General features: G+C 44.1%; 1 protein-coding gene across 1 annotated transcript in view; it reads left to right on the top strand.

The window, feature by feature from the left end:
- Nucleotides 1-26,517, top strand: part of ETFA (electron transfer flavoprotein subunit alpha) — a 1,125,730-nt gene that overhangs the window by 865,016 nt on the left and 234,197 nt on the right. The window contains exon 10 of the mRNA XM_069624450.1: nucleotides 20,948-21,013. Coding sequence (XP_069480551.1) covers nucleotides 20,948-21,013 — 66 coding nt within the window. The remainder of the gene's footprint in view (nucleotides 1-20,947; nucleotides 21,014-26,517) is intronic.

The raw sequence follows: 26,517 nt of genomic DNA, 5'->3' as shown, positions 1-26,517 counted from the left end.
ATTTGTGTCCATTCATACAGCTAACCTTTTACAGGTCTTGCAAAGTCTTCCTGCCTACTCACATAGTTTAGTAGGTTTTATAAAGAGTGAGGACGGTTTGCATGGAATGTTTGCAACTTTTAATTAACATTTATTTTGTTTGCAGTAAATGTCAAATACAAGTTTCACAGTAAAAAATGTTTGTAGCCAACCTAAGCTCAACCTTGGTGACAGTATCTGTTGATACTTCCTATTTCATTAGGAAGAAAGATGCGGGTTTGTCAGCATGAATGTTTCCCATAAATTTATGTGGCTACTACACAAGCAAATTACATTAATTTTCCAATATGCGAAAATGTCACTCCAATGCGCCAACTCCTTTTAAAAGTTTTGTGAAAATTGTATTCATTGGTGAGTCAAAAAATAAAGAGCCATTCAATTCATGTTCATAATGTCAATGACAAATTGTTCAAGTTTATTTTCCTTTTGTGTTGATAATTATTTCTTTACACAAAAATATTTTTTGGTCATAGATTTTTTGGTTGACTTAGTGTTGATTTCACACCAATCAAGTTTCTTAACTTTTTACCAGTTTTCCATAAACAAATTTCCTTTCTCTTAGTGTTATTTTCACACCAATCAGGTTTCATAACTTATAACCAGTTATCCATAAACAAATTTCCTTTCTCAACACGTGTGTCCCCATTGCCAGTTACAATGGTTCATCAGGAGAAAAAGAAATAGTTTTTGTTTGTAGAAAGACATAAAGAGGGAAAAAAGAAAAAAAACTAATTTAAGGTTTCTTTCCCTTTAATTTAAAAAACGAAAACAACATCATGTTCAATTGGTATTGTGTCTAAGAAAAATAATATAGATCTCTAATTTAATGGACTCACCCTATTTTTGTGACTACTTTTGTTTAATATCCTTGGACCAGTTCCTTTTTTCCTTTTTCCAAAAGGGTATACTTTGTTAAACCCACTTCAGATAGGCAATGCTTGAATTAATGGTTGAGTTCAATTGACTGCAGGGAAGAGAAAATCAAAGAGAGAAAATACAACTTTCCCTGATTAATTCAGTATTGAACTAAGGGATCAACCCCATTTTGTGGTTTGGAGAAAGTCTATTTTGCTAAGAATAAAAGTTCTTTATTTATAGTCTAATATAACCTTACCTTAGTTGCAGAATATCATTTAATTTGCTAGATGAATCTCGCTCGCCATGATAAGCTGCTTGTGCATCCTCGGCTGCTTTCGCAAAGTAATGCAGCAGAAATGCGCGATTTATAGCGTGCTTTTTGCGGCATGACTTCACCACGTCACACGCAACGTTAATGTGCGTACCGCGATGACGTCATCACGCAAGCACGTTTCAGACGCTCCCTGCGGCCATATTGGAGCATGCTGAATGCTTGAGTAAACGCGGCTGAAGAAGAAGTCATAATAGATGCTGTTTGTGCGGATAGTGGGTTCTTAAATACCCTGTTGATTGATATGTGCTCATAATGGCACCACTGAACTAATTAGTGTCAGAATTGTAAATTTTTGTTATACGGCTAATTTTTGTGCTATTTTAGTGCAATTTCACTTGGGATAAAAAAAAAGTTTTTTTGTAACGTTCCGTAAAAGGAATCGAAGAAATCTTGTGATGCTACTTAATTAGCTTGATAAGTTAAATGACTGTCAGTAATATCTTGAATTAGCTATTTAGAAAAATTTTGTTACTAGTATAAATTTAGTTTTTTGTTAATTATTCAGAAAACTATTTCCAAAGAGGTAAAAGAAAAGGGATAGCACAAGAAAATAATCTCGCATCAAAACCAAAAGCATGTCCTTTTTTAGAAGAAGTATTGAGATACAGAAAAAGCTCCCGTACATACAATACAACATACCGTGGAGTACCACCCAATCCCAAACAATCTCCAAGTACCTCTCATCCAAACGTTTTAGAGGAAAGAGAGGAGGAAGCAAAAAGCACTCAAACAAATCAAGGAGTAGAAACAAGAGCTCAAAAGCAAGGGAAGAGAAGATTAATGTAATCAACCTTTCAGATTATCATGTCACACCAGCTCTAACATCAGCTCTCAGCAAAGGACTCTCCTTTAGTCCCACGTACAGAGGAGACTATTTTTACACTTAACTTGACCTTTTTCGATTTTGTAGAAAATTGAAACTCAAAAAATTCTTTGAGGAAACAGCAATAGGAAAACAACCACCACCAACGCCAACTCCATCGTTACTTACTGAAAAAATGGTGGAGGATACAATTGGGGAAGGAGACGTTCAGCAACTTGATATCTATGTCACTCATCTTAACACAATGCATTCAACTTATCGTTTACTAAAACATCCAGTACAACTAACATCGAATTTCTGGATTTGGAATTATTTGTGGAGGATGCCCAGATCCAAACTAAACTATTTATAAAACCATCGGCAGGAAATAGTCTGCTCTTTGCCTCATCTCATCAGCCAAGACACACCATTAACAGCATTCCATATGGGGAGATATTAAGAATTAAAAGAAATTGCAGCACAAATCTCACCTTCCAGGAAAATTTGCAAAAAACCATCTCAGAATTCAAACAGAGGATATGGATCCAAAAACATAAAAACTGCTATCAATAAAGCCAATGAAATTACAAGAGAATCCTTAGTTATTGACAAACCTAAGATTGGATCACCGAAATCTAATACTCAGTTCAACGCAACATATAGTACTGAAGCAAAGAAAATAAAGCTTATACTACCTGATTATTGGAACATCCTTCTCACAGATCCAAGCCTACAGAAGCATTTAGACAGTTCACCAAGAATATGCTTTCAGAGAGCCCCTACAATTAGGAATTTGATCAGTGCAAGCTTTCTGAGTCCAATTCCTAACATAAAAAAGATGTTTTTTCAGTCCTCTATTAGGGGCACCCAGAAATGTGGACATTGCAAGTTATGCCCACTAATGTACCAATGACAAAAGGAAATCAATCTACCAAATGGAAAAACTAAACAAATTAACCAACCGATCAACTGTAATTCGACTTTTGTGATATACGGAATTGAATGCATTTGTGAAAAACTATACATTGGTAGTACTATAAGACAAATTGAAGGTGAGAATTTTTGAACACATCAGGGCCATCAAAAATAAGGACCTAAGATCGCCCATATCTGTACATATCATCAATAATCATCCACTTTTTGAAGTTTCATTACTCAACATTTTTGGTTTGGAGAAAATCCCTTCACCCCCTAGGGGAGGAAATAAGAGTTACTACGAAAACATGAGAGCACATGGATTTGTTTCATGGACATGTGCATCTGGATTGAATTGCGATTCATAAATGTATAATTGGTTATAAAATTGTTTATTTGTTAATAAATATGCATGCAGTATATTTTTCATGAAATGTAAATTGTGTTGTTTGAAGTCATGAACAAGCTTCTGTTTTTATTTTTGACTTTTGGCTCCTTTCCTTATTTCTGATTTTTTTGTACTATCCCTTTTCTTTTACCTCTTTGGAAATAGTTTTCAGAATAATTAACAAAAAACTAAAATTATACTAGTACGATATTTTTCTTAATAGCTAATTTAAGATATTACTGACAGTCATTTAACTTATCAAGCTAATTAAGTAGCATCACAAGATTTCTTTAATTCCTTTTACGGAACGTTACAAAAAAACGTTTTTGTTATCCCAAGTGAAATTGCACAAAAATAGCTAAAAAATTTGCTGTAAAACAAATATTTACAATTCTGACACTAATTAGTTGAGTGGTGCCATTATGAGCACATATCAACCAACCGGGTATTTAAGAACCCACTATCCGCACAAACAGCATCTATTATGACTTCTCCTTCAGCCGCGTTTACTCAAGCATTCAGCATGCTCCAATATGGCCGCAGGGAGCGTCTGAAACGTGCTTGCGTGATGACGTCATCGCGGTACGCACATTAACGTTGCGTGTGACGTGGTGACGTCATGCCGCAAAAAGCACGCTATAAATCGCGCATTTCGGCTGCATTACTTTGCGAAAGCAGCTGAGGATGCACAAGCAGCTTATCATGGCGAGCGAGATTCATCTAGCAAATTGAAGGATATTCTGCAACTAAGGTAAGGTTACATTCGATTATAAATAAAGAACTTTTATTCTTAGCAAAATAGACTTTCTCCAAACCACAAAATGGGGTTGATCCCTCAGTTCAATTACTGAATTAATCAGGGAAAGTTTTCTTTTCTCTCTTTGATTTTCTCTTCCCTGCAGTCAATTGAACTCAACCATTAATTCAAGCATTGCCTATCTGAAGTGGCTTTAACAAAGTATACCCTTTTGAAAAAGGGAAAAAAGGAACTGGTCCAAGGATATTAAATAAAAGTAGTCACAAAAATAGGGTGAGTCCATTAAATTAGAGATCTATATTATTTTTCTTAGACACAATACCAATTGAACATGATCTTTTCGTTTTTTAAATTAAAGCAAATGAAACCTTATTTGTTTTTTTCTTTTTTCCCTCTTTGTCTTTCTACAAACAGCAACTATTTTTCACCTGATGAACCATTGTAACTGGCAATGGGGAAACGTGTTGCGAAAGGAAATTTATTTATGAATAACTGGTTATAAGTTATGAAACCTGATTGGTGTGAAAATAACACTAAGAGAAAGGAAATTTGTTTATGGAAAACTGGTAAAAAGTTAAGAAACTTGATTGGTGTGAAATCAACACTTAAATCAACCAAACATTCTATGAGCAAAAAATATTTTTGTGTAAAGAAAAAATTAACACAAAAGGAAAATAAACTTGAACAATGTGTCATTGACATTATGAACATGAATTGAATGGCTCTTTATTTTTTGACTCACCAATGAATACAATTTTCACAAAACTTTTAAAAGGAGTTGGCACATTGGAGTGACATTTTCGCATATTGGAAAATTAATACAAGTTTCACTGTGCATGGCTGGCCTATGCACGGCTGGCCTCTGGGTGGCAGCATTGTAGCAAACAAAGTGGGTTTATGGTGACGTGCACCGTTTTGCAGAAAGCGCATTTAAATGCATCTGTTGCCATGGGTCGAGTGCATTTCTCTTAGGTCGAGTAGGTACACTAAGTTACTCGAACTGCAGGTCTAGCAGAATTTCAAAGAATGGCCTGACTCCTCTCATGGTACACAAAACTGCTGTATTGTTGCTCATTTTATGTATGTCTTGGGTACCTTCTGGTGACATTATATTAGTACAACATTGCTAATCAAATGGGTTTGTTTGCTAATCAAGGCAATTTTAATTAGCAAACTCTGCTAATCAATTTTTGAACACTAATCTATGCCTTTGGACTTCTGTCACTACAGCTCAGACCACAAGTCTATACACTAAGACTTGTCCATAATTATATTTGTTTACATCACCCATTGCCACAGTGACCTAGGTGTGACAAATGGAAAACACATTAGCTTGTTCGTTGTGATTCTTTTAGCAGTGTTGTTGCATGTAGTTTTAAGTTTGTTATTGTACAGACTCACTGTACTTTACTGTTACTGGAAGCAAGCCTGCACACTCGCATATACAGCCACACTCAACAAGCATGTTTTGAAAGTAAGGACTCAAAGTGAAAAGCATTTACTTGTTGGCTTGTTTACGATACTTTTGAGTTCCTAGTTGACAGTCTATTAGTGAGGACAAATGGTATCCAGTGATTTCAGAGAGGGACTTTTTAACAAAACAAAATCAGCGAAGAAAACACTAAATTTTTAAAGCAATATACATGGGGTGGAGTAAGAGGATAATATGGGTGGGGAGGGGGTTGGGATGGCCTAAAACGTATAGGGAAACAGTGGACATGAGGGGGTGAAAGGGACCTGCCCAATTAGAAAAAAAGAAAATCAGTATTTTCTTGTTTGTTTAATTAAAAAATCCCTCTCTGAAATTGTGTTGTTTAAAGATCACATAGAACCAGGACAAATGAAGGTCTTCGATAAGATTGGAATACACAGGATATGTCTTAAACCATATAGGTATCTTATTTACTATTTTGCGTTCTTCGTGGATTGTTATGATTTATACTTGGATTTCACCTGTAAACCGATGACAATATTGTTGCTTGGAGTGTTAAAGGCTAGATTATCAACCCCTACACATACACTCGCCAGTCAGACAGCCTGGAATGTGTACTTTTGGGAATGTCTCACCTCTATAGTGTCTTCATTGCATGATCCAGTACAGAAGATTCTTAGACGCGCAACACCTCCAATCCTATTGCCATTCTCTGAGATAATAGATCACTAGCCATCTATGGAGAGGTGTTAGGAAGGGGGCAGGTGGTTGAACTGTTTGCGACTGGCACTTGACTCATCTCAGTCTTTTTTCATAAAATAGTTTTCGATTTGCCTTAAAATCGAAATTCACAATGACCTTAAATGAAAGGCACGTTTTGCTGAGTTTCCTTTTGTGTAGTATGGAGACTGATTATGCCAAAGTCTGCACGTGAAAAAAAAACAGTGGCTCTTAATCTGTACAACATCCAGCCTGGCAACAAGGTAAACATTTTATTTTTGACACCATGTATCCAAGCTTTGGCAATTGTTTGTCCTGTTATGTTTTATTTGAAAACAATAACAAGATATATATATATATATAAAAATAATGACCTTTTTAACTCCTTGCTAAGGTACTATTAGTAGAGGCTGAGGCAAAAATGAACATTTGGATTTCTAAAGTTACATGTAGAAGTATTTAATCATGGGTTGTCGCAGATTTTGCTATGAATGTCTTGTGTGCAAATGTTACACATTCTTAAAGACAACATTGTAGTTTTTGTCTTTGTTTTAAAAAAACGAATTTTACCTAGTTGGCATCTGTATAACCCAGGGGCTTTGTGACGATAGATCTTGTATGAATGGAGACTGATGTTTAGTGTCAAACGCTGTTATACAGGTTTTTATCAAAGTTCAACATTTACAATCTTTTGTTTAGGGTATGAATATACTATTTGTAAAAAATAAATGGCGATTTTCCCCTTCCCTCATGTATACCGTTGAAAGTGTTGTCCCTCCCCTTAATACAGTAGTTTTATTTTCATACAAACTTGAATTTTGACTAGGGTAATCTTTCTCAAGTACCTTTCTTTTGCACATTTTCATTCCCTCACTTACAAGTCATGAGTATGATTTGTATAGGTCCAGGAAGCTCAAAATCAAAACCCTGTTGGCCAGTTAATGTTTTCAAAATATCCTGCCAACACAAAGTACTTCAATGTTTATGCAAAATCAAGTTCTTACAGCTGTATTTGAAAAATAAATGTTTGGACTATATGTAATATATGTGGTAATTTTTATTTTTTATAAACTTTATTTTTGGTTGCATGTCACAGTACACTCGCTGCGATGTTCATATACATGGTACAGATATATATTGCACATTGATAACCCACATTCCTTTTTTTAAAAAAAAAAATTTTTACATCAGGTGCAAGCGTTTATGAAACTATATAGTGTAGAGGAAAAAAAGGAGAAAGGAAGAAATATTTCGTTTGGGTGACAGCTTAGCATGATGTATCATTTACACTATCGTTATGGGAGTTTTCTGTGTCTAAAGAAGTTTCATCCAGATATGTCCTAAATGGAGCCCAAACATCTTTTGGTTTGCATGGAGAGGGTACCATTCCCACATAGTTTTCTTCACATTAATTTACATAGGTCAATGCTGAAAGGAACTGTTCTGCGGTCGGGGCCTGAGTGCTCTTCCATTTCTGAAGCATACATTTCTTTGCAACTGCGCAGGCGACATTTCCGGGACCTTTCCAATGTCACCAAACAGCTATTTCGGAGGGTTGAGGTTTGCAGGGATTTGTGTTATATCCTCTAGAATATTAGCCACTGTGCGCCAGAATCCTGCTACCTGGGGGCAGGCCGAGTACATGTGAAAAGAGTCTGCACCTGGGGCATGGCATTTTGGGCAGTTATCTGATAAAGTGTTATAGAATTTTGCCATTTTTACCGGGGTAAAGTGTAGCTTGTTCAGGATCTTGAACTGTGTTAGTCTTAGGCCTGCATTCAGTGAGATCTTTTTAGATAGGAGGCAGTATCTGGTCCATTTCCCTGTCTCGATTGTAGTGCCCATGTCCTTTTCCCACGATGCCTTGATGGTGTTTAGTGTTTCCGTGTGTGTCTGGACTATATCATATAGCTTGGACACCCCTGTGCCTGCTTGGGAATAGAATGACTGGTAACATGCATGTTCGGGAGGTTCATCTGGAAATGTTGGCCACCGTTTTTTGAACGCCGCTTTCATGCGGTTAAATTGAAGAGTGACCAGTTGGTTTCTACCAACCGAATCTGCAAAGTCTTCAGGGGTTACGAATTTACCATTTGGAAACATGGTTTTCATTGTGAGCTCGTATTCTAGGAGCCAGCTTTTCGGGATGCCGATGTCGTACGTTGGTGTGATGCCTGGGAAGTTCCAGAGTGGGGCCTGGGAGTCATAGGGGGTATCTATGTGGAGTGGTTTGCTAATTGCGGCCCATGCTGCGACTGTACAGGAAGCAGGATCAAACTTACAATCATCTTTATATGATTTCGAGAATATAATGGATCGCAAGTCTGTTGGGCGGACTGAATGTCGCTCGATAGGTATATGTGGTGTACTGTCCAAGGGGTCCTGCCAAAACTGCGTAGTGTGCCTGTGCCACATAATAGTATAGTTCGAAGTTAGGGGCAGCAAAGCTTCCCTTTTCATAGGGTTCAACCAACTTGTCCTACCTCATTCTGCTTGCCCCCCCCGTTCCACACAAAAGTGGTGGCCATGGATCGAAGGTTGTCAAAAAAGGGTCTGCCCGGCCATATAGGGACGTTGCAGAAGATATAAAGGAGCTTAGGGAGTACTGTCATCTTAAGTACCGCTATACGGCCAGCAAGGGATATGGGGAGTTTAGCCCAGATTTGAAGTTTTGAATATATGGTTTGTAAAGTGGATTCATAGTTGTCTATATAAAGGGAGTTGCTGTCATGAGAGACCAGGATTCCCAAGTATCTGATGTAGTCGGGAGCCCATGTGTGTTTGTGGGGCAACTAGTAGCACGTGTTAATGGGAAGATTTCGGACTTGGCAATATTGATCTTGTAGCCTGAATGTGAGGTGAATTTTCTTATCACGTCCAGTATGGGGGACAGGTTCTTTTCTGGATCTCGAACGTATGGCAGTGCGTCGGCTGCATATAATGAGATGGCTTGGTACACCCCGGCCATATATATGCCCCTCAGATCTTGCTCGGCCCTAATTGCGGCCGCCACCGGTTCTATTGTAAGAGCGAAAAGGATTGGGGAAAAGGGGCACCCCTGCCTGGTTCCTCTGTGTAAAGTGAATTGGCTGGATAGGGTTGATTAGTTAGTACCTTGCCTTTGGTTGAAGAATACAGAAGCCTGATGCATCCTGTCAGGTAAGGGCCGAATCCGAATTTGCAAAGGACCTCGAACATATATAGCCATGAAACCAAGTCAAATGCTTTTTCTGCGTCTAGTGATATGGCTGTGGCTTGTGCCCCTGGTTTGATCTGTGCCAGGATGCTGAATAGTCTGCGCAAGTTTAGGGCCGTGGATCTCGTGGGGATGAATCCACACTGGTCAGGGTGTATTAGGGTGGACATTTTGGGAAGCAATCTGGTGGCCAGTACTTTTGCATAGATTTTGGCGTCAGTATTAATCAAGGACAGGGGGCGGTATGAGGAGCGTTCATGGGACGGACGCCTGGGTTTCAATAGCACAGTAATGACAGCGTCTGACATCGAATCTGGGAGTGAACCAGCGTTTCTGGCCTCCTCCCATACGAGGGTTAGTATCGGGGCAAGTATCGAGGAGCCTGACTTGTATAGGTCGGCATTCAGACCGTCCGGTCCTGGGGTTTTAACCGCTGCCAACGATTTAATCGCCCCAGCAATCTCATCGCTCATTATGGGTTACTCGAGGGTCCAGTTGTCCTCGAAGGTCAGCGTAGGGAGGGCAATCTTACTCAGGTATGTCTGTATATCGTTTTGCGTACATCTATCATGATTGGCATATAGATTAGTATAATAATGTGAAAATTCGAGGTTTATTTCATTCTCCCCATTGACGACTATTCATTCTTCTGTCAGGATGCTCATGATGGGGGTATGGTCATATTCGTTACAGAGTATGTGGGCCAAATGGTGACCTGCTCTATTGCCCTCCACGTATCTGCGTGTCCTGGCTGGGGTGGCCATGTATTGTTGTTCTTTGGTTGCCAGATCATTGAAAGTCTGGAGATGTAAACTAATATCAGCCAAGATGCGCTTGTCATGGGACATACTGTACTCAGTTTTGAGTGCTTGCAGGAGTGATTCTGTGTTATCCAAATCAGTTCTAACGGCTCTAAGAAGGCCAGTCGTTTTGGATATCAAATTACCCCGTACCCATACCTTGAATGTCTTCCATATGGTTGCCCAGCTTTCCACGGAGCCTTTGTTCAGCTGGAAGAATTCTTCCATATCGGTATGAAGAGCTTGGGTCTTTCAATATGTTGGGGGGCATCTTCCATCGCTGTGCTGAGCGGTTGATGTCGGGGAACAGTATGTCTAGGGTAACCGGGGAATGATCTGAGAGTGTGCGAGGGAGGTTTTCGCAACGCTCGATCTAGTTGATCAGAGGGGACGAGATGAGCCAGTAATCTATTCTGGATTCAGTATCATGTACTGAAGAGTAGAACGTGTATTTTCTATCGGTAGGGTGGGTCCCTCTCCAGGCATCAGAGAGAGTGAGTTCCTCTTGGGCGTGGCGTATAATGTTGGCCGCGTTAGTGAGAGTTCGAGGTTTGCAGGAGGACCTATCCAGCATGGTGTCCAGAATAGTGTTGAGGTCCCCTCCGCACAAGATCCAGGAGCTGTATGTAGAACTCTGGGTCATCTAGGTTTGGACCGTATGTATTGACCAATATAAGTTTTTCCCCAGCCACTGTGCCCCAAACCACGACCTATCTACCTTGTGGGTCTGTCTTGCGTTTTTCAGTGGAGAACCCCAGTGAGGGGTGTCTCAGTGTGATGACACCTCTGTTTTGAGAGGAATATTCTGTATAATGTCTATTGTTACCCCATTGCCGCAAGATACTCTCGTGGGTGGATTTTAATGCATGGGTCTCTTGGAGCATAGCGATGTGTGGGTGGTGCCTGTTGATGTATGCTCCTACTTTGCTGGCTTTCGGCCTGTTGTTTAACCCCCGAATGTTGCAGGTAAGCAATTTCAATTGTAGCCCCATGGATGCTCTAGTTTTTTGCACCATTTCCATGTATCATGATAACGCTTAAGAGAGTGGGGTTTTCTCACAAAGGAGAACAGCAAGTGAAGCAGTGAGTGCAATTTTAACAATAGAAAAAACAAAAAAACTTTGTGCATTATGCCCAACCGGGGCCTTCTGAGGCGTTAACATTGTTCTCCAAAAGTAAAACCGTCCCGTGTTACCCGTACCCGCCTCCTCCCACACCATCGTGCCCAACTTGATGATGATCCCTTTTTACTAACTTGTGGATATTCCCAAAGAAGGGGTCGAGTGCAGCAACTCTGCTTCATGGTCGAGGGCACCTCATCCGGCGGCATTCAAGGATAGGAAGCAGAGGTGCTTCTCTGCCTCTCCTTGCTTCAAACATTTCCGATGGCCCAGAGAGGCCATTTGTGGCTAGGACTGATCCCTTGGAATGATGATTCAGGCTACACTGGCTGCTGTAGGTAATTTTGGTCGAGTTTCTGTCTCCCAGGTGGAAGGGGTATCGAGGCTTCCAGGCTGCTGCAGGGGATTCAAAGAAGTGCGCTCTTCCGCCGTGCTGTATACGAAGTTTGGCCGGATAAAGAAGGGCGTAGGGGACCTGCGCAGTCGCAGCTGGCGCTTGATGGTTTCGTAGGATCGCCTTTGAGTTTGGACTCCTGCTGAAAAATCCGGATAGATGTGGATGTGGTCATTGCCGACCCTCAGGGGACCTTTCTCTCTTGCCAGCTTGAGGGCGGCGTCTCCATCTCTGTAATTCAGCAATTTGGCTACAACCGTGCGGGGAGGAGCCCTGGGTCTGGGTGGTGGAGCGAGGAAACGATGTGCCCGCTCAACTAGGAACTGGTGCGAAAATGCATCTTCCCCAAGGAGGGATTTCAGAAGGTCTTCGATTCGGGACTCCATTGGACCTTTGCAGAAGGTCTCTGAAAGGCCGACTATTCGGATGTTGTTCCGTCTGGAGCGAGATTCCAAATCGTCGCACTTTTCAGAGTTTATTCATTTCCCCCCTTAGGAGAGATATGTCTTGGGTGTTTTGCCGAGTCCAATCCTCATTCGCGCCAATTCTGTCTTCAGCCTCTGTGATTCTGGCACTTTCTTTGTCCAGTCGGGTTTTTAGTGAGCCAATTGTGGAGACAATGTCATCAAGTTTAACGTTGATAGCCAGGAATCCACTTTGTACCGTGGTAAGTAGGTGGTCAAATTTTGAGTCTTCCGAGGCCAAGGAGAAAGCAGGGGGTTGTAGGGCTGGGCTTTCGGGAGGCGATTGTGAGCTCGTAAATGAGTCCATGGGACCTGTCTTTCTGCTCTTGCCCACGTTCTTACCAGGCATTGTTGAAGTGGTGAAGTGGCCTGCGCCAGTTAATGTGGTAATGTGGCACTAAGGTGCCGCAGCAGACGGCTCAAGTAGGGTATGAAATCCGTAAGGGTCCCGGCGTATCCGCTACACCACCTGTGCCACAATGATATGTTACGTGGGCTATACTGATTAATATTCTTCACAGCTGGGGTGCATAGGTGTGCACAGTGTGGTTGGACGGCGACAGGCTCAGAACCTGTCGGATAAGAGCATGGAGTGGCTTAGTGGCCGCCAACCGTGTCCACCAAGGTCTGTATCAGAGTACGCCTGGCCTGTACCGATGGTGTTGGGACGACTGGATTGTGTCCTCCCGCGTTGATACGGGCAATAACTATGCGTTGTTCCTGAAAGGAGTGTGGCATTTGTGCGTGCTGCCCAAGAGTAGTATATTGGTATCCGAGTGGAGGACAGTCTTGAGTCCGGGGCGACAACCCCAGAGCCTTGGGTAAGGTTAAGTAATCAAACTCCCCACTGGGGGGATTGCCGGGGTTCTGTGGTGGCCCCCCGTGTGTCCGAGGGCTTCCACCCACCACCACTGTGTGTACCTGTTGTCGAGGGGGGGGTGGTTCGCCCCCTCCAATTCCCAGCGTTCAGGATGCAGCGAAAGATGCGCCAGGGCCTTGCCGCGTGCCCCAGTGTTCTACCACATACCAGGCCGTCGCGTCTCTCCACTTCTCTATGCCCTCCTCTTCGCGGCCGAGAAGTGCCGACGGGGGTGTCCGGCCCAGGCCGCCCGGCTGTTAGGAAGGATAAGCACTGGTCCGCAGTGGGTGCACAGACAAAGTGTTGCGTCTGGCTGTAAAGTTGGTTACGCCAGCCTCCAGCCCGATTGAGCGGGAGAACGATGCAGTGCTTCCCGATCCTCCCAAGTTCCACGGCGGTGCCGGCAACCTCCGCTATGAGCCACGAGGCTCTGACTCTGGAAAGCAGTGGGGGAGGACGGGCAAGGCAGGGTCTCACGCCCGATGCAGGTCGTAAAGCAGGATGTTACGGGGCATATATCCACAGCGGTGCTCCGTGCCCGTAGTCCTCCAGCCCCGCTCCACCCACTGCAAGGCCCGGGCGTGTCAGGGAGCAGCGGCTCTCTCGTGGATTCTTGTGGAGCCGTAAGGCGGCCCGGGTCCACAGCCTCAGGGCCCGCCCCTGCCTACAGGCTTGGAGTGTCCGATTTCGGTCGGGACTTCGCCTGTAAGTTCAGGATTATCACGGGGAGCAGCGTAGGTATTTTCCGAGGCTCAATGCACCCTGGAACCGGGATAAAATTCAATAAGGATTCATGCCGGAGAGGAGCTCCTCACCCAAGCGGCCATCTTGTTGCACAACAGCGCCCCCTCCCGGTAATCATTTTTTTAATGGTATTCTTAACTAGGCTACCACACCAGACACAGATCATTCATTGTTGGGTTTGGGTGCGCTTCTGCAATGCCCACTCCTTGGTTCCATCATTTCATGATTTAGGACACAAATGGTATGTGGCAATTTCTTAAAATTATTACGACAGACAATAAAGTAGAGTTCACAGTTTTTTATTTTTTTTATTTGTCAGGCTCGGTCCAGAACTCCTTGGTTGCAACATGCTTTTCTTTTTAGGGCTCATTATCAAGTGTCCTTGATAGCTTTATATTAAAATGTCTAATATATAGAGCTTGTCAGTGCGTCTGGAAGACTTGGCAGAAGTTCCACCATGCAGCCTTTCCTTTTCCAGCCACTTTCTCATGTCTCAGGGACCTTTGCCTTCAAGGTCTGCATGGAGTGCTTTTCCTTCTGTTGCCAGTCCCTCAAGGTTCGGTGTTTCAATGGCTCCATAGGATCTATCGTCTAGTGCATGTCTACGTCGGTCGTTATGCCTCTACGGGCCTCCTGGCAATCTCCTGGTACTCTTCTTCCTCTCCCTCCCAAACCTGAGACCCTCCCTTTAGCATGAGATGTGATATCCAACTCCTTCCCATTCCAATCCTGAGACCCTTCCTATAGCATGAGATGTGATGTCTCAATGCTTCTAATACCAAACCTGAGATCCTTCCTATAACATGAGATGTGATATCCAACTCCTTCCCATTCCAATCCTGAGACACTTCCTATAGCATGAGAAGTGATATCTCAATGCTTATACCAAACCTGAGACCCTTCCTACGGCATGAGATGTCAAATACAACTCCTTCCCATTCCAATCCTGAGACCCTTCCTATAGCATGAGATGTGATATCTCAATGCTTATACCAAACCTGAGACGCTTTACCACTCTGTGGATCTCCACCCGTCCACCACGTTGCTGGGCGCTCTCCTAGTTCTCTTGCTCTACACCTCAGCAAGCCATCTGAGAACCTGGTTACGGCTCTGCACCTCTGTTAGCTTTCCTCCACGTGTCTGTGGTTTCCTCCCCTGCATCCACTTTTATGGCACTGCTGTTGTGTCCAGGCATTTTTCCTGTATCCTGGACACTTGAATTTAGATGGTTGCACTGCTGTTGTGTTGAAGTTGGCTCGTGCTTCTCTGTGAGCCGCTCTCAGGCCTCCCTTGGCTCACACCTCTCCCCCTTCCCTCCTACTCTCCCCTTTCTTTCACCCATCATCTGATGAGTTCTCTAGACAATTCCGCTCCATGAAAGTCTCATCCAAACAAGTGCTCCCCTGCTCCTCCAGATCTTCTAGGACAAAATTCCTCCCTTACTCCAGCCTTGGCAGATTCTGCAATCACTACTGCCACTGGCTCCTTCCCTCTCTCCTCCAAGCACTCCCTTGTGCACCCTCTCTTCAAAAGTATGAGTGAACCAGATAACTTGCACTTAATTTACTCTTCTCCTGGCTCTCACATGAGCAGTACCCTGCCTCCCCCCTCACTTCTGTTACTGCACTTACACACCCCGATTGTCCTACAACCTAGTAGGAACATTGGGCCTCATTACGAGGTTGGAGGTAGCATTGTCGGTTCGAGCGGCATGGCTACCTCCATACCGGCATGAAAGTCCGGCACCCGCAAATTGCCCATCTGCGGGTGCCGGAGCCGGTAGATCCCCATTCCCATTTCAGCCCCATACGGCTCAATGGGAATGGGGATGCCTGTAGCACCGGCATGGTTCATTACAGTACCGGTGCTACAGGCAAGCTGTGCTCGGTGGAATGAAAGGCACCTGCGGCACAACTCGAAGTTTGCCGGTCCGGTAACAACGGTACCGGCAAGCATACCGGTACCGTTGTTACCGGACCAGCAACCTCATAATGAGGCCCATTGTCGTCTTCCCTGTTTATCCCAACCTTCACTTCCCTTCCTCCCTCTCCCCCCTCTTTTCCGTTACTGCACTTGCACGCTCCGAATTGCCTCACGACCTAGTCAGAACTTTGTTTGCGTTACTCCCTGTCCTGCCCCCCACCCCCCTTCACTTCTCGTCACCTCCCCCCCCAATGCCCCCTTGCATTCTTGTTATGGCATTTACACGATCCGAATGTCTCAGCTCAGGAACGTTATTGTTTATTTTTCTCTCCCTGTACCCCCCCCCTCCCTTGTCTTGATGCGCCTTGAAACACCATTTGCTGTAGAAGCGCATTATAAATGCCCAATAAATAAATAAAATAAGTGTTCCGGGCAGTGGTTGAAGTGTACAAAAAGAAATAGCGGAACTATGTTACCTGCTGGCCTGCCCCGCTCTCCACAAATTCCATCGCCATGCCGCCTCCCACGTGCAATCCAAACCCCGAAAAAAACACACCTGCTGCTTAAGGGAATGACAAGTGCAGTGCACTGAAGTGCACGTTTCAACTTCTTCCTACACTTTTATTTTAAAACGAAACCATTCCAGAACGGTTTCTTTATAAAAATAAAAGTATAGGAACAGTAAAACGTTTTTTTAAAAAAAAAATTTTTTTTAAAAAGTACAGGAGCATCGGTCCTGCCCGCTTCAACTACTGGTACCGGGTCCAATGAGCTTCCCACCATCCTGAGAATAGACAAGTTTCGTGCTGATTGGGGGGCCTGAAATTATGTCCATGCCGCCTTCAGAGTGGTCTGTTACACCATTACATCCTATCTTTCAAGGGAGGTGCCAGTGTTTCACTCCCATTAGTCATCAGTTGGGTGAATATGCTCTTGAGAGGACGAGGTGCTTTAGTATTCAGCCATTCTTTCCTGCATCTAAGGAAGCTGTTTGGACCCTACCATGGTGAAAATTATTAGACCTTTTTTCAGATGTCTCTATATTCTAACATATCAGAGACCAGTTGTGGTTTTTCTGTTGCAATGTCACGCTGATCCAAGAAGGTAACAGATATCATCCAATTCGGACATAATTTGAATACACCTGCTCTGAATATAGTAAGTAATAATACTTCATATCATTAATCGGTTATTCTGCACTTGCCTGTGGCTTTCAACATGGTTAACCTACTCATTCCCATAATCGCAATTCAAAGCAGGTTGCTGATCAGATGGAGCGGGTGGGAGCATTGGTTGTTTCTCCTTTTTAGACCAGTTTTCTGTAATAAGGATTATCTTGACTTTGTTTCCATGCTTTGTTACCCTTATTTCTTTTTAATCTGTGAGAAACCTGAAGGCATCCTTCCCTCTCCCAGAATCCTATACTCAGGTGGCTAGGGAAAGGCCAACGCTTTTGAATCCCGACCCTGAAGGTGGATATGCGAGGAAGGATCACCTGAGTGGAGGAGACTTGGGGAATGGAAGGAGGGTGTCTTTAGTTGAGACACGGTATCTTCCATTTCCATTCCACGGTCAACCCTCAGTCCATGAACCATTTAATAGGGTATAGTCAAACTCCCCCACCCCCCTTGCTTCTTTACCAAACAAACCTCAGGTAAAGCGTCCCAATAAAGGAGCAGGGAAAAGAACAAGGCTGAGAACATCTTCTCTCATGGGCAGACCAGACCTACACTCGCCTCCTTTGAGTAGATCAAGAAATGGGCGAAGCATAGGTTATGTGAGAAACCCGGGGGTACCTTCACTCCTACTCCTGATGGATCCTCTTCTCAGGTGGCCAGGGAAAGGCCATCGTTCTTGGATCCTCAACCTGCGTGGAGGGTCCTTAGGGATTGAGAGTGGGGTGCCTGAAGACGAGACATGGTATCCCCCTTTTCCCATTGAAGACCATCCTAACCCTCCCCGGGCCTTTATAGGCTACTGGAAAGTCTCTCCACCTTTTACCTCTCATAGTACTGGGACGAAGAAGAGGTGACTAGAAGTGATGAACACTAAAGCCTCATTTCACCACTCTAGTACTGGGACAAGAAGATTCCGATGGAGTGCTTTGAAGGTCAGGCATGTCACTGTAGTTATGGTCAGGCAAGCCCAATTGAACATCCACACCTGCAACCTGTCAAGTGGTTGCAGGTGTATAAAGGGAGATCCAAAGAGCAGCAAGAGTAGCAACAGGGAGGCCTATGTGTAAGAGACCAGCAGGGGACCCATGTCGTTAGGATGCAGCCATGGTGGGACTTGAGGAAGCCACAACGCCGCCTGATGTCCCAAAGACCTCTGGAGCCCAGAGCAAGCTGGGCTGTTAATCCGCCACAGGTGTGGGAGCCTCTGTATTGGAGAAAGAGCAGCTGAGACTACCTCCTTTGGAAGAAGAAAGGATGCCGTCCCTGCATGTGCCAAAGCAGCAGAGTTGCCGGCGTTTGGTGGGCTGCTTCTGGAATTCAAGCAGGGCTTGCCAAGGCCGGCCCGCCGACCTGAGAAGCAGAAGAGAAGCAGAGCCCTGGAGAGGAACGGCGAGGACCGGTGAGTATCAGGGGAAGTCACTCAGCACTGTGGCGCTCCTAGCGGGCTACGCATAGGCAATCAAGTGCTGTATTCATTTAATGGAGTACTGAAGTGAATGAAACATTGAAACAAAGCTGAATTTATGCACATTGAATATAAAACTGAATGAAAACCTTGAAACTGAGTTAGTCAGCTTATTGTATGCGGAATTGAATACAACTATATGGGCACAGCTAATAATGCCCATTTGCAAGCAACTTATTGAAAAGAGTGCAAGTTCGAAAGAAATGCAATGGAAATGTGGGGTGTGAGAAAGACCACCACAAAGTGAATTTTATGAATGAATACAGTGTGGCAAGGCCAAAGACTGACCAGAAGTGTGTGACATGTTGTAGCAAAGTCAAGAGGCTAACAAGGAGAAACCAGAAGGGTATGAAGCTGCGCACAGAGCCAAGAGGCCGATAAAGAGAAACCAAGTGAAAGTGAATCTATACACAGGGAGAAATGCAGAAGAACCTGTGTGGGCTGGAGAGCCTAGGGTTCCTGGTTGCGCGACCTGTGATGGGTGGCCGTATGGTCTGACACAACTGCTCCTAGACCAGTGAGCCCTCAATGGTGAAAGTCAAGGGCATTGTGAAATAAACCAAGAAGGAGCAATGTGAGTGAACTGGTAAAACGAGTCAGAAGGAGGGTCAAGTGGGCCTAAAGTTTTGTTGAACTTTGAAAGATTCAAACCAATACAAGTTGCTACATTGCAGTCTGGGGGAAGGGTGCCCTGAGAGTTGATGAACTACAAATTCTGTCTTGAGGACGGACCTTCAGACCCCTTTGCTATGTGAACTATGTTGCATTGAACTTGGGGCAGGGAACCCAGAGTACTGTGTGCAAATGTATTGCCTTGAACTCAGAAAGGGTAATCTTGAGACTTTTGTGGAACTTTCTTAAACTTGGGGACTTGTAGCTGAAAAAGAATCTAAGAGCTGGAAGAAGCTCAGAACTTTGTGTTGATCACCATTTCTTTCATTATTGACATCCCTAGTTGGCTTTAGTTGTGAGGGCAAGGATAGGTTTTGGACACAGACTTTTAAGTTGAACTCTTTCTCAAACTTTCCTTAGTTTCGTTAAGGTAGGGAAATCCCACCTTAGCATAGGGCAAGTTAGACCTTCTACCATCCTGACATTTGATTTAATAAACCATTTTCTTTGGAACTTTGAATCTATTGTCTGTGTTTTGCTTTATGATGCATTCAGTTATTACCATTCCGGCCCCTTTAAGACTGGGGCGAGGAAGAGGGAACTAGGAGGAATGCACATTTCTCCCTATGCAAACCACTTTGGTTCTGGGATGAGGAAGAGGACTGTAGGAGACCATTCTGAAAGTCAGGCATTTCCCAATGATAGAGTGAATTGTAGTCAGGCAAATAACTTGCACCTGCAACCCCTTAGGCTACAGGTCCATGTAAAAGTGAGTGACCCACATGAGAGTAGAGAACCACCTGGGAGGCCAGGGTGCCGTGGAGTGGGCTGGAGAGGAGAAGCCAGTGAAAAGGATGCCAGCGGCTGCAAGAGAGCGGGAAGGACATTGAGGTTGGAGAGAGCTGCGAGGGAGTCCAGAGCCCTGCAGCACTCCGAGCCGTGTGTTTCCAGCCACAGCTGGGGGACTCAAAAGCTTCCACTTTGCTGTTGGAGGTAGCACGCAAATCAGAAAGAAGCAAGCGTGGCTCGCGGATGCTCCCGATTCGAGATGGGGGAGCGAGCGGAAGAGGATAGCACAAGCACCCAGAGGAGCCTGCAAACCAGTGAGTGACAGGGAGAGAGCACTCGTACCGGGGTGCTCCCGGTGCATAATCTGGGCCGAAGAATGGGCTGGACAAGTAAATGCTTATAATGAATGGGTCTGGAGATCCGACATACATTAAGTGTCAAGAGAATGACCAAGTATTGAATACAAAACTAAGGAAAAGTGATGTACAAGTGAAATGAAAATATCGAACGAATGGAGAGAGTGATGTGTATTCACAAACAGAATGGAATTATGGTAAAAGCCTTTTGGTTGTTTGGAACTTTGTTGAACTTGGGGAAGGAAGCTCCAAGATCTTTGTGTGGAACTGTTTTAAGCTTAAGGAAGAAGAAGCTGAAAACAGCTGGAAGAAGCTCAGAACTTTACTTTGAACACTGTTTCTTTGGTTGCTGACATCCATACACATTGTATAGATTTTGTTGTGTGGACAAGCATAGATTTTGGACACAAAGTTTTAAGTTTAACTTTACGACAGACAATCCTTAGTTTCTTTAGGTAGGGAAATCCCACCTTAGCATAGGGCAAGTTAAACTTTACTCCATCCTGACATTTGAGAAAACAAAATCTCTGTTTTAGAAAAGTGAATCTATTGTCTGTGTCTTACCTCATGATGCCTTCATAAATCCCCTATGGGACTTCAAAGCAAGATTTATTTCAGCTGAGCGCCTAAAACCGATTCAGTTCATTTTGTTAAGTATGACCAACCAAAACCAGTAATGGGGGAAAGAACTGTGTTGTGTAACATGCTTGTGGGACAAATTATCACATTTCATATTGAAGACAATTGCTTACCTTTCTAGAATTCCTACTTTTCTGAACACCTAATTTGTCTCTGTTTCAGGAACTTTATATCGCTGTTGGAATATCCGGCGCAATACAGCACTTGGCCGGAATGAAAGATAGCAAGGTAATATGTGTAGAAATGTCAAAGATCTTATTTTGAAATCGGAACACTACTTTGTACTAAATGCCATTTTCCACACAAATTCTATCTACTGAAGACTGACCTCTTCTGTGGTATAGGGGGCTTAGGGCATAGCTGAGTAAGTCATGATGGTTTATTGTAAAAGTCCTAGCCTTGGTTCCATAACAGTACCAACACACATTGCCTTCTTTTGCAGGTAGTCAATGTGTGTGTCATGTCTTCTGATGCAATATTAGAATGCTTCGTTATGTTTGCTCTGTGTGTTGTGTAGTATAATTATGAAACCTGGATACTGCACAGTTGGGTTTGTTTGCCTAATTCATGCTGGCATAAGGCTAGCTGGTCTTTACAGCTTGAAAAGAAGCATATAGTTATAGAAATGGTATTGTTGGGGGGGATAAAGGAAATGTTTCTTTCACATTCTTATTGTCACTATCTCCTGTATGTTTAGATGTGTATTGAAGCTTTTTATTCTGAGCTCCTCCCACCCTCGCCCCCTTCAAGTAAAGATATTGTTGCTGAGCCCCCCAGATATCATATCTGCTTATCTTTTCTATTAAAATAATTCACTGTACTCCCTTCTGCAAAAAACATTGTGCCACCTGCGGACGTCCTTCTGGCCCACCTATGAGAGCCAGCCACTCACTTTCTAGACCACTAGTCTAGATATATCCCTATTTCGCCTGAACATTTTTGCTCTTTATGTTCATGATTAGGTGCACAATAAACCACTCTGTTCTGCTTTCTTCATAACCTCCAAAGGCGTCTGCAGAAGACATAAGAAATTAATACAGAAAAATGTGTCTGAAAAAGGGACACTGGAGCTTATCTATGTTTCTCCGCAATCTGCTTTAATCAGTATTTCCTTTACCTTCCCCTCAGTTGCAGTTGTTTCTTTGCTGCCCTTCATTTGTCCACATCACACATTTTCACACTTAAAATACTGGATTTCATTTTCTCTTGTCAAATTCTTAAGGGGCCAAGTCTACGCAAGGGGTTATTGGTTTTCAATGGGTCTCCTCAACGGGTTCTTGCCACATGCCACAGATTTGGTAGAATAAATAAAAGAATGAGAACTAGACTGGCAGCAGGTCTCAACCTTGAAGCAAGGTGGGTTTTCTGTACAATCATGAACACCCATCTGTAGTAGTTACAATCAAACACTTCCAGAAACCATCGCATATGCATACTGTTCCATTCCCGTCCCCTTTCTTCCATACGGATGGGATGTTTGTTTGCAAATACTAGATCAGAGCAAAATGATGTACTCAACGGGGCTGGAGCGCATTTATGGCCAGTACTGTGCTTAAGACTGTCAATCCCCCTCCCTCTGTTTGCACCTCCCAGTCATTTTCTCTGCACTGATGGAACTCAATGCTTTCCGTATAGATTTTTCAAGCTTCTCGCTCCATTTATTTTTTTCCATTGTTGGCTTGCTATAACCCTTTTGCATATATACAGTCATTCTGGATTCTTTCTTTGTAGGTCATGCTCCCATAGCTATATGTTTTTGGATGCACATATGTTGTGCCTAAGAGTGACAGGGCTCTGACTATTCTTGTGAGTTGTGTGTGTTGTTTAGCAGGTATTTCAGGACCCTTTGTCTGACCCTAGCTTTGAGATAACCTGTTCAAAGTGCCCTTTGCTGTAATCAAAACAAGACTTGGGCAAGGCCGTGAAGGCCAAAGTAAGAGAAAAGCCTATCGCTCATGGCACAATGACATGTTTGTCACACACAAACTACTGCAGTCAGCTTCACTCTGGCTAATCCCTGGTGCTTCAGCGCAAGATCCAATGTGGACTCAGCAGTGGAGACCTCTCTCAGCTGGTTCTCTTGGGCCCTTGAGATCACATACAGTGGCTTTTCTAATTCATTCAGGGGCAGGTATCCATCTTTCACTGGTGTTCTCTCCTATGTGCCCGTTGTTGCACACACCAGTTAAATCTTAGAGAGGTGCAGTGAGGCGTTGTGTCCCACCATTGGTCATAGCTCAGACACTTCATCAGTTTCCCTACATTAATAAGCATAATTCACAAGGGACTGTCAAGGTACCACGTTTGAGGTGAGTTACGCCCTGTAATTAAGGAACCATGGGCCACCTTTGGAACTGGCATATTCTGCCCTATTTTGGATCCCATGGAAGACCATCTGATTACATGATGGGCCCAAGCTTCAGAAGGGTAATGCAGAGGAAGGCCTCCTCTAACGGAATGCGTTCAACCTCTTTACTTTCTCCCATGTTGTATTCCAAACTGGCAACGTTGGCCTGCCTTTCTTAATCATTCCTTCCAGTCTTTAACTGCTCAGATTTCCAACACTTTGGCTGATTATGTTTAGGTTGTGGGTTCAGCATGGCATGCAGAAGTTGGCAAAACCCTGGTAGCAATTCCCGCTCAGTTATCTAGCAAGCATCTCAATGGCCAGTCCTTCTCACTAAGCAAGTGATGGATGGTTCTTTTTAAATGGATTATCACTTCATGAAGTCCTGCTTCGTAGATCGTATCAAAGAGGTACTCTCCTGCACCCTCTCCCTTGCTGGCGAACTCCTGCATGAGTGCCGGCAGAATGCATCCCAAGACCTGAGCCTGCCCCACAGGTCTTCAAATTTGCTGGCAAACCCTCCACCCCAAGGCTCTTGGGCCGGACTACTCCATGATAATTGCGCCAGCTACTAGATAAGGTACAAATGCAAACTAGCATTATCTTCCTTCATCAACCAGTCATCCAGGAAAAGGTTGATCATTGAGTCCTGGGCCTGGCAGTTTGGAATGCCTCCTAAGTGGAAACTGATCGCCTAGTTCCTGTCCTGGCAGGAAGGGAGGTCTCTGATACCATAAGAATAAAAAGGGCCAGAAGGAAATAAATTTAATTTGCTTTTTTGCATTATTGTCTCCTCTACAAAAGCTGTGCCCAGGCATGGATATAGTTAATTCAACTCTGAATATGGTGTGACAAATTTAGAGACTTTGCCCCTTCTTTGTAAGGGGGAGCCAACCCCTTTGAGGATAGGGAGATGAGCGCGCTAAGCAAAACCCTCCCTAGTGGTTTGGCAAAAGTGGCACCTCATTGGGAGTGACTCCTCTTCAGGGGACAAGGACTCCCATTCCCATTGGGAACTCCCTACAGACAAAGTATTATCTGCTTACATCGGAGTAACTAATATGTACAAAGCTACTATGTGTTGGACTTCAAAGAATGTTGACCTGTGTTTAAGGTCCTGTGACAAAAATGGTATGAAGAGGAAAGGCTCCGAAGTAGCTACGTTGGAGAGGGGCAGAGCTGCGAGGATGGTGGAGGGTGGTGCGCAGGAAGGCGTACACCTGAGAAAGACGCCACTGTGCACCCACAGAGTGGGCGGGACTGGAGAAGTAGCGGTGGTCTCTGCTGAAACCCACCTGGAGGCGCAACCATGCCACAAAACTTGGTGGTTAATGTTCCCACAAACAGCAGCCGAAACAATGGGCAGAGAACAAAGTGACCCCTTCACTCATGACGAGAAATCAGAGAGGAGGGCCGCGCAGAACCGAGTTGAGTATTGGATTCGCTCCCAGCAAGAAAGTGAAGGGGAATGGAAACAACAAGAGGAGTGGGTAGCCACAACAGCTTGTACCCAAGCAATACAAACAGAAAGCAGTAGGCTACATCACTGCTGCTGAGGAGTCCCACCCTATCTGGAGCAAACCAGGGACCGGCTTCAAGCCCAAAAACCGCATCTCTCCAGCCCTAAAATCTCTCCACCGGCTCCTAGTTTCTACTAGGATCAAGTTCAAGACCCTCTGCATCATCCACAAGGCTACCTGGGGCATGGAACCCCACTACATCCAACTCTCCCTCCCTAAATACCTCCCTGCTACAGCCCTTCAGTTTCCTAGCTCCAACTCTCTGCAAATCAGACACTTCTCTAAGCAGAGAGGCGGGGTAGATCTCTCTCCTCTGCAGGAGCCTCCATCTGGAATGGTCTCCCTGCCCCTCTCGGGGTTGAGCCGTATTTCCTTAAGTTCTGGAAGCTCCTCAAAACTCCATTTCTCTTCTTCCTTCCCTCTCACCTGCTAACACCCCTGTCTACCACAGTGACTGCTCCAGGCCCCCCCTGCCCACTCCACCCCCCCACTCCTCTCCCCTAGCATGCAGACCCCCACTCCCTGCTATCCCTGGCACTTTCCCTCCTCGCCTCCCCTTAGCACTCGCCTAGCCCCTTTGGCCCTCTTCCTCCCTCCACCACCCTTTCCACTTGCACTCTCCTCTTTGCCCTGCACTTATCTTCCCACCATAGCACCTCGCATTTAACGCAGACTGGCACCTCTCCCCCTCTCCTTCGCACTTCTTGTTACTGCACTTGCACAATCCAAATGTCACAAGGCCTAGTAGGACCGTTATTGTTATCTTTCTCGCATGTTCCACCCCCATTTTTGTCTTGCGGCGCATTGAAACGTCATTCGTTGTATAGTCGCCGTACAAATATCCAATAAATAAATAATCCTTTAAGTTTGACAGTATGAGGGTTACCTTAATCCAAGAGACTTACAAAGGGGAGAGAGTAAATGGGTAGAAAGGAAAGACTATCTTAACCACGAAGCCAAGGGATCCTAAATATCCCAATATAGAAAATAAGGAACAGATAATTGGGAAGCACCAGGTTTTCTCAATTGTGTAAAGGGAGGTCCAGAAAAGTGGTGGAGAGGGATCATCTGAAGACACTTGGACATTTTGTTTTCTAATTGTGTGTTGTGAACCGTGGATTGATTGCCAAGAACGATTTCTTTTGGAAGGAACTGTTGGGGGATTTGAACACTAGAATTAGCCCCAGGGGAAGGTCCTTAGAATACCTGTGAAGGGCACTCTACCTGTTTTTGTTAATTTGTTCTCCAAATGCTTGGGCCAGTTAGCTGTTGGGTTTGGACAGATGACTATTTTCATTTGGACTATTGACAAGTACCTTAGTTTAGTTTGTTAGGCAGGGAGTATGGGGTGTTTTTCTTTTAATTTAAATAGAATCACTTGAAACCTATGTCCTCTGGTTCAAGTCCTTCTTCTGGTTTACCAGAATGGTTTGAAATGTTATGTGACATTGGGCTCCCCGGGTGGCACTATATTTTTCAGATACCCTTTTTTCTGGCCACTGGTGAATGCAAGAGAGGAGTAAAGGTAAATGTGCTTCCCCATTTCCCCAACTGCTCGTTTGGGAAAGGCCCTTTTATAGAAACCAAGCTTTTCTTAGGAAACTACTTTCAGTGACTATCTATTGAGCAGCCCTTCTAGGGTTATGGATGGGGGCAACATGCCCACTACACTGCTGAAACGCCTCCTCTTTCTGCAGGTTGCTGAAACCAGGAAATGTGAATCTTGATGGCTCTGTCCTTTAGAATCTTTTTTCCCTGCCACACTGATGCACCATCTTTTGAAGGGCACCATAGCAGGTGAACTCTAACTCAAGCCCTTTTGGAGTTCACACCCGTCTCCAGCAGCACTTTTGGCAGTACGTGAT

Source organism: Ambystoma mexicanum, chromosome 11, assembly GCF_040938575.1.
Source record: "Ambystoma mexicanum isolate Mex_15411 chromosome 11, UKY_AmexF1_1, whole genome shotgun sequence".
NCBI classification, from domain to species: Eukaryota; Metazoa; Chordata; class Amphibia; order Caudata; family Ambystomatidae; genus Ambystoma; species Ambystoma mexicanum.
Note: the sequence above shows the minus strand (reverse complement) of the source record. Positions and strands in the feature narration are given on the sequence as shown.